At 51.9% G+C, this 13,516-nt stretch overlaps 2 protein-coding genes across 2 annotated transcripts; both read right to left on the bottom strand.

Annotated features, from left to right (window-relative positions):
• Positions 1–812: 812 nt before the first annotated feature.
• LOC120640226 (F-box protein At1g47056-like) lies at positions 813–3,654 on the bottom strand. Its single transcript, XM_039916082.1, has 4 exons — positions 3,628–3,654; positions 1,638–3,072; positions 1,167–1,215; positions 813–1,052 (listed from the first exon to the last, which is right to left on the bottom strand). The coding sequence occupies exons 1-3, from the start codon at positions 3,652–3,654 to the stop codon at positions 1,202–1,204; spliced, it is 1,476 nt and encodes a 491-aa protein (XP_039772016.1). The 3' UTR covers positions 813–1,052; positions 1,167–1,201.
• Positions 3,655–4,986: 1,332 nt separating this feature from the next.
• On the bottom strand, positions 4,987–8,508 carry LOC120642368 (receptor kinase-like protein Xa21). Its single transcript, XM_039918852.1, has 3 exons — positions 8,359–8,508; positions 5,567–8,279; positions 4,987–5,462 (listed from the first exon to the last, which is right to left on the bottom strand). The coding sequence occupies exons 1-3, from the start codon at positions 8,407–8,409 to the stop codon at positions 5,065–5,067; spliced, it is 3,162 nt and encodes a 1,053-aa protein (XP_039774786.1). The 5' UTR covers positions 8,410–8,508; the 3' UTR covers positions 4,987–5,064.
• Between the last annotated feature and the right edge of the window lie 5,008 nt (positions 8,509–13,516).

The following is a 13,516-nucleotide window of genomic DNA, read 5'->3' as shown; positions in this document are numbered from 1 at the left end:
CTTAGTTGTAATTTCCAGAAATGTTCAGGGCATCCTAAAAAGATGTAGGGGCTTATTTAGTATTAGGTTTATAGGGTGGAAGGGTTTATTTGTGAATATAATAAAGGTCAGGGATTCCTTTGCAAAAGGGCAAAAAGGGTGGAAGGGTTCTTTAACAAATAGAAGAGAGGGGAGGGGGTTTTGGGCAAATATGCCCTTTCTTCTCCCTCCCTCCCTCCCGCAGAGCAGGGGAGGTGTGCCTGGGCGCCGGCGGTGGTCTTTGCCGGCGGCCCGGGGCACGGCGGTGGCCGGGACCATGGGGATCAGAGAGAGGGAGGCTTGTGGGGTCGACTCCCCCCCTCGATTTCAGGGAAGGGGCCCGCAAGGGGGGGCAGCCATGGCGGCGGGCGGCTCTGGCCGGCGTGGCGGCGGCGCTGCAGAGCCTGGCGACGGCCGGGGTTAGGGGGGAAAGCACGAGGGAGCCTCGGGGAGTTGGTTCCCCCGCTCACCTTGGGTGATGGCGGCCTGTGGGCGGCTCTCCACGGCGGCGGCAGCAGCGGACAGGGAGGCTCGCGGCGGCGGCGTTACTGAGCTAGGAAGGGAGGGGCCGGAGATGGTGAAGGTGGTCGTGAGGGTGCCGAGCGACGGGATGGGCCTATTTAAAGGCGTGGCGAATCGGTGGAGCGGGCGGGGCGGGTCGGTGCCGGCCGGCAAGCGTCGCGGGGCGCCATTAATGGCGCTCCGGCCGCTTGCTCGTGTCGTGACGCGGCGTGCGGGCGGCGAGGACGACGGGACGGCCGGCACTTTTGGGAAGAAATGCGCACTCAAATATCTGAACAAAAAATGTGCAGTGCTAATTATTTATCATGATGCCATTCATTATCTTCACAGCAACCACACCAGCTAGTTAAATTTACAGGCAGCAATAAGAACATCTTAAAAAAAACTAGAACATCATTATCCAAGAGTAACATCAAAATGCAGCAATTGGCTTTAATGTATGCACTATGGATTTTGTTTGCATACATTGTTCCATTGGCATACCGTGAAACCGGGCAACCGAAGAGAATTGTCTGCCCATAGAAAGCGACAAAGACAAATTCAAATATCCATCAAATCTAGCAAAGAAACAAACAATATACTGCTAATGATGCAGTCGGACATAATTATATATACAAGTTTCATACCGATAGTATTTATGGGAATCATGGCACAAGATTCATCAAACCGCCAGCACTAAAATGAAAGAAAAGAAAGAAAATGATTGATTTAAATATGTATAGAAACATATCACAATTAACAAACCAACAGGAACAAATTTATGTAACAGGTATGCAAAACCCTAACGTTGATGCAATTAGCCCATAAAACAACATGAAGAAACATCCATAGACGGTTATCTTGCACAAACTGGCCAGGCAATGTGATAAGTTTAGGAAACATGAATACGTGATTAGAAAATGGGAAGGGATAACAACAGTTCATAAAATTGCCATTCTCACATCACTGTGGTTGAGTGTTGCAAAACCTACGCCGGATTGCTGACACGAAACTCCTCAACCTGTTAATAGTATACGTGGATGATTGTGAACTAGCAGCATTGGTAGGAAGGTCCATGCTAGCTATCTGATCAGACAGCTCAGTGATTTGTGCCTCACCTGTCTCGTGGACACCATTTTCACTAGCACTCCCAGCATCAGGCTCCAACACAATATCCAAGCTGATCGAAAATGATTCCCCCCTGGTAACCTTCAGACTCTCGACGCACTCATAGGACACTCCACGGCATCTCTTCAGCTTCACCTTGACTAAACTGGGGCAGCCCCCATTCAGTGCTTCCATCCCACGATCTGACACCGGGCATCCCTTGATGCAGAGCTTCTTGAGCGCAGCACATCGCTCAGCCAGGCAAATGATCTCCGCATCCCCTACAGTTTCACACCCACAAAGCGCAAGCCGCTCCAATGCACGACAGTGCTCACCAAGCATCCTGAGGCTCAACACAGTGGGGTTGACCCCAATCAAGACAAGCTCCTGCAGGTCCGGACATCCTCGTGCCACAGCCATGAGTCCGAAATCCCCAATTCGGTTTGTGCGCCATCCATCAATATGCAGCTTGCGGAGTTTGTGGCACTTTTCAGCAACACTGATGATGCCCGAGTCAGTGCACTCAGGGGTCTTGACAAGGAACAGCACCTCCAGATTTCTGCAGGCCGAGAGCGCAGCTAGGCCACGGTCACCCACCTGGAGCTTCTCAAGGTGAAGCTCAACAAGACCAGGAGCACGCACAGTGATGACCTCCAATGGCAGGTCCCAGGCGCCGGAGCACCGCAGTATCTTGAGCGTGCGGAGGTTTGGCGAGGATGCCACAAGCGGCACAAAGCACAGGGCGCTGTATAGATCCTTCAGGCAAACCGAACGGAGAGATAACGCCTGTGGAAATTTGAGCTCCTCAATAATGGAAGTAGCGGCACCGGCCGCGTCTGGTAGGCCGCGGAGGCGCTTGACAGAGAGGTCCTCAAGGAGTGGGCAGGCCTGAAGCACGGCGACGAAGGCCTTAGGCCCGAAGGTGCAGGAAGCAACAGAGAGCTTGCGGAGCGCCGGTGCAGCGGCGGCGAGCGAGGACAGCCCGGTGTCAGAAAGCTTCCGCAGGCCGCGGAGCTTGAGCCTGGCGAGGCGGTCCGAGGGCAGCGCGGCCGCCACCGCCGCGGCACCGTCGTCGGCGAGGCTGTCGGCGCCGGAGCCCCGCGCGCTGCGGAGCGCGACCTTGGTGACGGCCGCGAACCTCGCGAAGAGCGCGGGCGCGGCGCGGCCCAGCCCGGCCCGCGCGTCGAGGGAGAGGCGGTGGCGCGTGGCGGCGTCGACCTCCTTCCAGCGCGCGCAGGCGAGGGAGCGGGCGCTGCGGTCCGCGGGCGAGAGCGACGCGAAGACGAGCGCGAGGATCTTGGGAGGAATGGGGAAAGTATCATCAGGAAATGGCCTTTTTGGGCTGGGCCGCCGACTCGGTCTTGTTGACGGGTTTTGAGCATTGGGCGTTCGTAGAATTTTTGAATTTTCTTTTTTTAAAGATGATTCACCAATAGGCAGTATGTTCTGTTGGTAGCCAACAGTAGTATTTTTTCTCACAATAAATCAATACCAGCCATCTGCCACCAACCAATTAATAGTATTTCTTTCTCATAACAAATTAGCACTAGCCACTAGCCACAGTCATTCGAACCGTAGGCGAGAGGTGTTTCGTCCGGTACCCAAAACGTGAAGCCCGGCCTCTCGCCGTGCTTTTTACCTCGGATGCTCTACTTTGGCTCGCGGGAACTGGGGGCAGGAGCCGTCCGCATTTGCTTTTTTTTCTTTTTCTTTTTCTTTTTTTTTGTCACCAACGCATGTTTCCGCCGCTCTGCCCAGCTCATCACGATCGAGTCAGAGCTAAAACCACGCTGGCTGGACCAGAGTATACACAACTTGTCGCTACCAAGTTCAGGCCGAGGGAAGATGTTGGATGGCTCTGTTTAGCTGAAAATTCATCGTTGCCCTGCACTCAACGCCCTTGACGAGATATTTTTCTCCCTCGTGATGTTTTTTTGTACGCGTATGCAATGGAGCTTTCGTTGAAAACTCGTTTCGGTGGCGGCGTGGTCTGCGGCGGACCTTGGTGGATAGTTGTGAGGTGGACATGGTATGTGCATCGACGATGTCGTCATTTGTGCAGTAGTACGATTGATTAAGGTTGCGTCACTTCACGATGGCGCCTCTGCGGCGAACCAGTGATTAGGGATGTAAGTGGGTAACTATGGTGTTTTTGGATTTATTATTTTAATTTATTTTCTTTTCCAAACTAATTACGTAGCATATTATTCTAATGCATTTAATAAAGTTTTGGGTCGACGCAAGGACCCAAAAAGAACTTATCCCTACCGGCGATAGATACCCACCCAGGGCGTTCCAAGCTCCAGCGTGCCATATTTCCCCGGCGATTAATCATGTAGGGCCTCGGAGCACATTCACCAGGCATGGCAGTACTTGCTTGCTATCTGTGGCGAATCCAGCAACCAAATCAAAAGGGGGCTCATCTCTCTTTTCTTTTTCTTTCTCTCCTTCTCTTCTTCTTCCTCTCCCTTTTTCTTTATTCTTTGGTCCCAAAAATGGAGAGGGGACTTAGGAGGGTATCCATTGATCTTGACAAGGTAGAGGGCTTGATCCTTCTAGCCCCCCTCTTAGATCCGCCCTTGCTTGCTACTAGTACTAGACATCACCGCTACTACTGCTACATCAATCAATCAATCAATCCTCTACCAGCTCGAAAAGATGTCAGCTAATCCCTTTTGAAAAACATTTTTTTTGAAAAACTCAGCTAATCCTCACCAAGCCAGAAGATGTATTTTCCAGTTTTCCTAATCTTTGCAGTGCACGCAGGGCCCCAGCACTTGCGCAAAATGCCAGCTAAATCCATCTTCTGGCTTGGCCCGCTAGAGCAGAACCCCATTTTATGGCCCAACTTAGCCGCGAGAGGCCCACTAGGGCCACTGCAGAGTCCGCCCGCGCTGCTTCTGCTGCTTATTGGTTTGCGCCTACCCCTCTGGGCCCACTCGTAGGCTCAGGCCACCACACGGTCCACGGGTGTGACCCCAGACTTTCATATTAAGTCTTTTCCACTCCAGATTTTATGTTTTGGATCTAAACTGGCCTAACAAACTGACTCGCATATATACTTGAGTCAAATTTGTTTCAGAACAATTTTTTTGAACATTTTTTTAATTATTCCAGCAGTAAAAAAATGTTTGGGAACAAAAAAATTATTCCGAAACAAAAGATAGTTATTGGGTCGTTTGTCACACAAGCGACTCTTAATATTTGCAGGGTCCACTCATTTTCTTCAGTTTATTAATGTTTATTACACATTGTATCTAAAAAAAATGTCTACACATTTCGAAAGAAGGAGCATTCCATTTCAGAATTCAGATGCACCCTAGCAGTTTTTTCAGCCGTCGCAGCATGATAGTGGTTGCCTACAGAAGATCATTTCGTTTTTTATGCCTTTGGATTAAGTACAAGCAACAAGTATCATCTGGTATATGGTACGTCGTACTACTGATGAAGGGTGCTTAGCTTCCCCTCCAAAGACCTGTACGACATTTTGATCGCGTGCAATTTCGCAGTCGTTTCTCTCATGTTCCTCCGTTCACTAGGGATTTGGCACGTGCAACAAAGTGCCACTTGTATCAGGGACAGCAAGCACTGGTAGACGCTGTCATCTTCTTCTTCTTCCATGTTTGATCGGGCGAACTCGTGGCATTCTTCTTGGAGACAAGCGTCAAGGATATGAAGTGCCTCATGTTGATAACTCTTCTTGACGAAATCAACGATGGTGTGTCCATTGCAGAACATTGGGTCAGTTGGCCTTTTTCCTGTCAGTATCTCCATTAGTACTACTCCGAAACTGTACACATCTCCAGAAGTCGAAACATTGCTCCCTCTAGCGTACTCTGAATACCAAGTCAGAAGTGCAACAGAAGGTGAGATTCTTGTAAATAAATAATGATTTTGGTTTTGCAGAGAAACGGAAGTTATGGATAGAAGAAAAAAGTACCTGGAGCTATGTAGCCTATGGTTCCCTTCAAACCGACTGAACCTATCGAGCCCAGATCTTCTCCTGATGCCAACATGGATCTAAGGTAGAACCTCGCGACGCCGAAGTCTCCCAAATGAGCAATCATATCTTCGTCCAGAAGGATATTGCTGGGCTTCAAATCACAATGGATAATAGGACTCTGACAGTCATGGTGTAGATATTGCAACGCATCAGCTATGTCAACAACTATGTCAATCCTTTGAGTTAGGCCCAGTTGATTTAGAACATGTCTGTCGCCTGCTGGGTGCAGCCAAGTATCCAAGTTGCCGTTGGTCATGTACTCATAAACTAGAGCTTTGAAATCGTTTCCCCTATTATCAATTGTAGAGCATGCTGTAAAAATCGGCAGGAGATTCCTGTGCCGAATATTTCTCAAAGTTTTGCATTCTGCCATGTAACTTCTATCCGCGTCTTGCATGTCAAGGTGAAAAACCTTTACAGCCACAAGCTTGTTTGGTTGGGTTAACCTTCCTCTGTATACCGAACCAGAGCTTCCTCTCCCAATCAAGTTGAACTCTGCAAAATTATCTGTGGCCTGTACTAGAGCTTTATAAGTAACTCTAGGAAATTGCTCGCCTGACAGTGATAGCTGAATTCTCGACGTCCTCTTTCTGATTAATTTCAAATATACCAATAACATAAGCACCAGAGAACCAAGTACGGGGACCAAAATTTTAACCAACGTTTTGCTTCGTCTTGTTTCTTGAGGAACAACCGGGCATAAAGGCATGTGTAGCTCCGCTACTCCTCCACATAGGCCCCAGTTGCCTTGGAGTGAAATGCCTGTAACATTCCTGAATGCCCCTGTTCTTGGTATCTCTCCTTCTAGATGATTGTTAGATAGATCCAACTGGGACAGAAGTTGAAGATCGCTTAGAGAAGTTGGAATGGTGCCTGACAAATTGTTTCGGGAAAGATTGAGCATTGCCAAGTTTATAAGATTTCCCAAAGACACTGGGATGCTTCCTGAGAGGAAGTTCTGGCCCATCTGAATGTTTTGCAACTGTTGACATGTGCCTAGAGATGCAGGTATCTCCCCTGAAAGCTTGTTGGATGAAAGGTCTAGCCACGTGAGCTGCTGGAGATTACCAAAGTCAGGAATCGGGCCTTCCAAATTATTGTCGTATATCAAGCACTTGGTTAATGTGGCTGTTCTAAGGATCTCCTTGGGTATAGTGCCGTGGAAATTGTTGTGACCAAGACTCAAAACCGATAGCTGCGGAAGGTCGCCTATGGTGGACGGTATGGGACCTGTGAAACCATTGCCGTACATGTTGATAGCTGCCAACTTGGTAAGATTTCCTATAGATGATGGAATAGGACCCACGAAATTGTTCATTGGAACATATAAACCTTGCAAGTTTTCCAGCCTCCCAATCCACTCTCCGATTGTGCCTGCTACACTGGTGTGGCCAAATGCAATCCAGTTCAAGTTACGAAGGTTCCCTATGCTCGAGGGGAGAACGCCTGATAAATTGTAATCACCACCCATAGATATGTACCGAAGAGAGGACGAAAGGTTACCGATGTAACTTGGCACGACTCCCTGCAGCTGGTTCCCGTAGAGCCCGAGCATTTGCAGACGGCTGCAGTTTCCGAGTGCACTGAAGAACTGCCAATCTGCTCTGTCCTTTGCTTCAAGATTGTTTAGCTCCAGGTCCATCCGAACGAGGCCAGGGAGCATGCCAAATGGAACTCGGATTTTCCCTCTAAATCGATTTTTCTCTAAATCCATCTCTTGGATCGAGGAAAGGTTGCCTAGTGATGCCGGGACAGAACCCTCAAGCATGTTGGTAGCCAGATCAAGAAATTGGAGGTTAGGGAAGGCGTTGCCGATTGCAGGAGGCAACTGGCCATCTAACCTATTGCCTGTCAGGCTTAGCAACTGCAGCAGAGACAGATTGAAGAGGCTTTCAGGGATCCCACCGGAAATCCTATTTATTGCTAGCGACAGCGTCCTCAGCTCCGTCAGCTTCCCAATCCCTCCAGGAATGCTACCACCGAGCTGGTTGTACGTGAGACGGAGCTCTTCCAGGGAAGTGACGTTGCAGAGCTCCGGCGGGATGATCCCGGTGAGGTTGTTGAAGCGAAGGCTCAGGGACGTCAGGTTGGATAGCCTGCCGATTTCCGCTGGGATCCGCCCCACGAGGAAGTTCCTCGACAGGTTCAGTGTCCTCAAGGTGGAGCAGTTTGTGAGCGCGCCCGGGATGCTCCCCTGCAACGTGTTGTAGCTGAGGTCAAGCGACCGGAGCTCGGCGAGGCGGCCGAGGTGAGGGGGTATCGGGCCGGAGAAGCCGTTGGCGGAGAGGTTGAGGGCGGCGAGGGACGACAGGTTCCCGAGCGAGGCGGCGATCTGCCCCGAGAGGCCCTGCCCGGCCAGGTCCAGCGCCACGACGCGGCGCGGCCGGCCGCCGCACCGGACGCCGCTCCAGAGGCAGAAGTGGGCGCTAGCGTTCCACGCGCTCAGGGCGCCTCGCGGGTCGTTGGTGATCGCGCGCTTGAAGTCGAGGAGGGAGCGCAGGTCGGCGCCGTCCTCCTCCCCGCCGAGGGTGCCGCCGCGGCTGACGCTTCCAGCAGTTGCCGCCCCGCAGGACACGACCAGCAGAGCCCCAAGCGTCAGAACGAAGAGCCTGCTGGGTCGTCTACAACCAGTTCGTGTGACCTTCGTCCTCTGCAAAATGATGGAATCCTATGAATGAAACAATGCCACTCGATGTAGCAGAATGCCGATCAAGCAAACCAGAGAGTACCTGCAGTGCTGCACCAAGTAAGAAGCTGGACTGCATGTGCCCTATCGACATGACGAGGTTTGCAAATTGCAACAGGCAAGCTGGTCTGAAAGAAAATGCAGAAGCTGATGAAGAACCGGACTCCTCCAGGAGCACACGGCGGGGCTCCTGTTTCTGGTCTGAGTGGAGAGGTTGTTACACACGTACACCTGGTAGATATAATATAGGGGTCTAAAGTAAAAGATCTATGCGCCAGAATCCAATCGAAATGCTTGTATTAGATCAGCTGTCTGATGCTGACTTCTGTTGCATGTCGGACTCAAAGTCCTTTTCCAAATAAGTACTTTTAATCGAATACTGCTAAGCTGCTGACCAACGGCGGCCGTAAGTTTTCTCAGATTGGCACCTGGATCCCAGAGGCATTTTTCTCGGTCAAATCAGCCAACGCTTCGGGCAAATGGCTCAAATATCGTGAAAACAATGTTGATGTGTCCTGCTCTACCACTGAACCTGTCAACTATGGCCCAGTTCGGCTACTCTGAAAAGAGCTGCTGGGCTCGGCGGGCGGCTGAATGAATAGTACATGTTGAGTTTTACTATTCTCGCTGGATATGAGGAACGAGAGTACTTTATCATGCTTGTGATGAGTGAATTGTCAACCGTGCGGTGTGATCGTGCGCTTGGTCTTTGGATTGCAGGTACACGGGCGTCGAGTGTCGACGGGGAGCTGTCGTGGAGGTGTTGTGGCCGATGGACCGTGCAGTGGACGACGGTGAAGGGCAGCCGGGACCGGAGCTCGGACCGGACGGCAGCTGTGGCGTCCACTCCTGGATCGAGGGCGCAAGCGGCGAAGGAAGGCGGGTTTCTTGGTTTGCGCCACAAAACCAAGGAGGCGGACGGCGGTTGAAGACGCCGAGTCGTGGAGGCACGGGCGTCGGTCTCGGGACTGACGGAGGTGACGGGCGTCGGGCGGCGTCTAGGGCCGTCAGAAGGCCGAGGCGGGAACGGCCTCTAGGGCCACGGCGTGGAGGCGGGAATCTCCCCGCGCGTGAGGTTTTGGCGGTTTTCTCAAAACCGGCCACCTACCCGGGTTTCGCGGACCATCCAAAACCGCGGACTGGATCTTCATCAAGACGGCGGCATCGCGGAGAAGACTTCGTTTCGAAGAAAGAACCTCGGCCGTCGGATGAGATCGTGTACAGGGGAGCTGCAGGCCAACCGGTCTGACCGGTCCCGCGGGTATAAATACCCCTTCACTTGTGTTAGGTCAAGGGCGGCTTTTGTATTGCGTCCGTGAATTGTTCTGTTCCCCAGGCCGCCGCCCCTGCGTCTCTCTCTCCCTGTTCATCTCATTAGGGTAGATTTGAATGTTGTTTGTGTGAGAACTCTTGTGGATTTGATTGGGAAAGGAGGCCCTAACCTCCTCGTGCCCTCTGGGCGGTTGGAATCAATCCATCTCCTCGTTTTGTGCCTTGTTTGATGAAATTTCGATTTCATTTTTGGTGCACTTGATTGCGAGGAGGTTATGAGTTCTTTGCTGTGATTCCCGTGCTTCTAACTCTGTCTTAAACCCTCTGGAATCACTGGCTGGTTCGAATTCGAGTTCTTGAGTTTTTGAGAAAACCCCAATCCCTTTTGATCTCCCCCATAATTCTCAAGATTCGTTAATCTTTAGGCCGAGATCTCTTGGGGATATGTTCACGGGATAGGGGTGAAGCAATCCCCCAAGTTTCACCGATTTTCGTGGTCGTTTGCTCGAGATTCACCGTTTGAATCCAATTTCTCGGGGGTTTTCTGGGTGCTACCGGTCAGACCGGTAGGCACGACCGGTCAGACCGGTCCAGCGCACCGATCAGACCGGTCCAGGCAGATCAGTTCTGCAGTTTTTCGGTTTTGCTTCCGATTTGCTTCGTGGTTTCGCTCGCTCGTTCGAGGCATGTTGTGTTGGTTTAGCTTTTCAATAGCTACTCCAAACTTTGGTCAGAACGCTTGAGGGTTTGAGCGATTTTGGGACATAGGCCGACGATTCGAATTTCGAAGAATTTTTTGATCGGCTCCCATTCACCGCCCCTCTGGTCGCCGTCTTCGGTCCCACAATTGGTATCAGAGCTTGGTTGAGGTTTTCAATACCTTAACCGGTTCGAAAACCACTTGGCGACCATGGCGAGTCTTGGTAAGATCCCGGTATTTTCCGGCGAGGACTATGCCTACTGGAAGGTTCGCATGAGAGCCTTTTTGCAGAGCATGGGAGCCGAGGTCTGGGAGATTACCAAGAACCAGCTCTACGAGGTGCTGGCTGTTCGACCACGCCTCTTCAGGTGACCCAGCACGAGGCTAACGCCAAGGCCGTCAATGCCTTGTTCGCTGGCGTTTCTCGTGCGGAGTTCTCACGCGTCCAGGGTTTTCAGGAAGCCCACAAAATTTGGACGTGCCTTGAGAACTACCACGAGGGTATACCTCATGTGAAGGCCAGACTGTTCGAGACTCACCGGCGTGAGTACGAGAACTTCACATAGGAGCCGGGTGAGAGTATTGACCTGATGTTCAGTCATTTTCAGTCGATTGTGAACAAGGTCAATGCGAACAGATCTGCTGGTGCCCTTGAGTACACAGAGCACGAGAAGGCCCTCAAGTTGCTTTACGCACTTGATCGCTCTGTGTGGGATCTCAAGGTGAACACCATCATTGAGTCCGCTGGCTATGAGACTCTGACGGTGAACGAGCTTTTTAGCAAGCTCAAGGCCACGGAGGTGGATAACCAGACACGAGCCAAGCTCAATGGTGCCCCTCCTTCCAAGAGCGTCGCTCTTGTGACTGGCCCAGGTGGATCGAGCTCTAACGCTAACTCTGCTCTTGGCTTTTCTCTTGCCTCTTTGCCTTCTGTTTCAGATGAGCAGCTGGAGACGCTGGGCGACGACGACTTGTGCCTCCTCATCAGCAAGTTCCAGCGCGTCTACCACAACAGGCAGAGGAAGAAGAACCCCGGGTGCTACAACTGCGGCGATCTGAACCACTTCATCGCCGATTGCTCCAAGAAGTCCGGCGGTGGCCAGAACAACTCCTTCGACTACTACCGCCACCGCGACCGCGACGAGGGAGGCTCCAACAAGGAGCGTCAGCGCCACAAGCACCGCAGTCGTGACCGGGGAGGACGCTTCGACAAGGAGTCGCTCAAGAAGCGCTTCCAGTACAAGGCCAAGAAGCGGGAGAAGGCCTTCCTGGCGCAGCTCAGCGACCTTGACAAGAGCTCCGACACCGTCCGCTCTTCTTCACCGACCTCCGACGACGACGACAAGAAGAAGAATAAGCGGGACAAGGAAGCCACCGGCTTCATCGGCCTTTGCTTGGCGGCCGGTCGACGCAAGAGCTTCTGCACCATGGCGGGCGAAGCCGATGGTACTCGTGCGTCTTCGGGTGGACATGCTACACCGACGCACTCCGGCTCTTCTCCTGGATCCGAGAGCGATTCAGAGGTAAACTCCACGATTGACCTGCTTGATACAGAGGTTAGGGAGTTGTACGCCGCTCTCGACAACCAGAAGAGGCTGCTTAAGGAAGCAGCTAGAGAGCGTAGAAAGCTTAGGGCTGAGCTGGCTTGTGCTAGGGAGAAGTCTAGTGAGGATGAGTGCGCTGGCTGCATATCTCACATGAACGATCTTGTTGCTCTCCGTGCCAAGCATGATGAGAACGTCGCGAACTTAGATGTTGCTAAGACTTCGCTTGCTGACGTGTCTCATGAGCTCACTAAGGCCAAGCATGAACTAGAACTGGTTAAGTCTGATCTAGCTTCTTTGCAGTCCAAGTTTGCTACTGTTGTGTGCGAGCTAGAGGAGATGAAGTCTAGGCCAGTTTTGCTTGGTGCTTGTAAGCTTTGTCCCACGCTTAGGTTGGAGCTAGAGGAGAAGAACGCTTTGATCAAGTCTTTTGGAAAGACTAAGGTCGTAGAGTCTAGCCCACCTATTGACTGCTCTGTTTGCCCTGGTTTGATTTCTGATTTGGATAATCTTGCGGTAGAGAAAGCCAACCTGGAGAATGAGAATACCTATCTTAGGGCGATTCTTAGTTGGGTTTCTGCTAGTGAGCCGCAGTTGGGCATGATGATCAAGCAGTTCAAGTATGGTGATGGGTTTGGGGTCGGTTACACGTACACGAAGTCAGACTTTGACAGGTTGTACGGTAAGATTGGCAAGGCTGCTGGAAACACTACTAGCACGAGCACGCAGCCTTCGCTTGTTGACCCCGCGGATGGTGTGCTTAAAGAACCACCGAAAGCACCTCCGCAGAAGCAGGTTTGGGTTCCAAAGCCCAATGAGCTGAGGAATTCCCTCGACACGCTCCCTGCTGCCACAGCCCAGGTTGCCCAGAAGAAGAGGGCTGCTCCTCCCCGTCCGCAGGCTAGGCCTCCACCTCCCAAGCATGAGGTGAGGTACCACTGCGAGTTTTGTGACAGGGAAGGTCACATGGAGGAGTTTTGCTTCAGGAGGAAGCGGGCTGTGAGGAGAGAGCAGGAGAGACGGAACGCGGACATGTACTCTGCTCGGGTGCATGGTCCTTCTCGGCGTGGTGATAGGCGAGATGCTAGGGCGCGCCGTGTAGGTGGAGGTCAGGGAGACGGTGGTGGTTACCGTGCTCCAGCGGGTGGTCGCTTTGCCGGTCGTGCTCCTGGTCGTTTTCAGTACGGCTATGGACCACGAGACCGATGCTTTGGAGGAGGTTTTGAGGCTCCACACTTTCCTCGCGGTGGTGTTCGTCAGTCACGCGGTAGACGGGACGGGGGATACGCTTTGTCTGGTTTTGCTAACCCTTCTGTAGAGCAAATGGCTCGACACTGGTTTGCTTCTCACTTTGCTAACCCCAGTGTTGAGACATTTGCTCACCCTTTGTCTCACTACTGATGTGCAGGTCGGAGGCTCGGAGAACAGGTGGATCATGGATTCCGGTTGTTCGCGTCACATGACCGGAAATGACAAATAGTTCTCCAGCCTCACCCCGATGCGCTCAAAGGAGTACATTGTGTTCGGGGATAATGGAAGAGGAAAGGTACCTGGACTTGGCGCTGTTCGAGTTTCTGATCGCTTTACCCTGAGAGAAGTTGCTTTGGTTTCGAATCTTGGTTTTAATTTGCTCTCTGTCTCGCAACTTCTTGATGAGGGGGTTTGAGGTTCGCTTTAAGGAGGGC

The sequence above is a fragment of the Panicum virgatum genome, chromosome 7K (genome assembly GCF_016808335.1).
Source record: "Panicum virgatum strain AP13 chromosome 7K, P.virgatum_v5, whole genome shotgun sequence".
In the NCBI taxonomy this organism is placed as follows: domain Eukaryota; kingdom Viridiplantae; phylum Streptophyta; class Magnoliopsida; order Poales; family Poaceae; genus Panicum; species Panicum virgatum.
The sequence above is the reverse complement of the archived record's forward strand: the minus strand, read 5'-3'. Positions and strand labels throughout refer to the sequence as shown.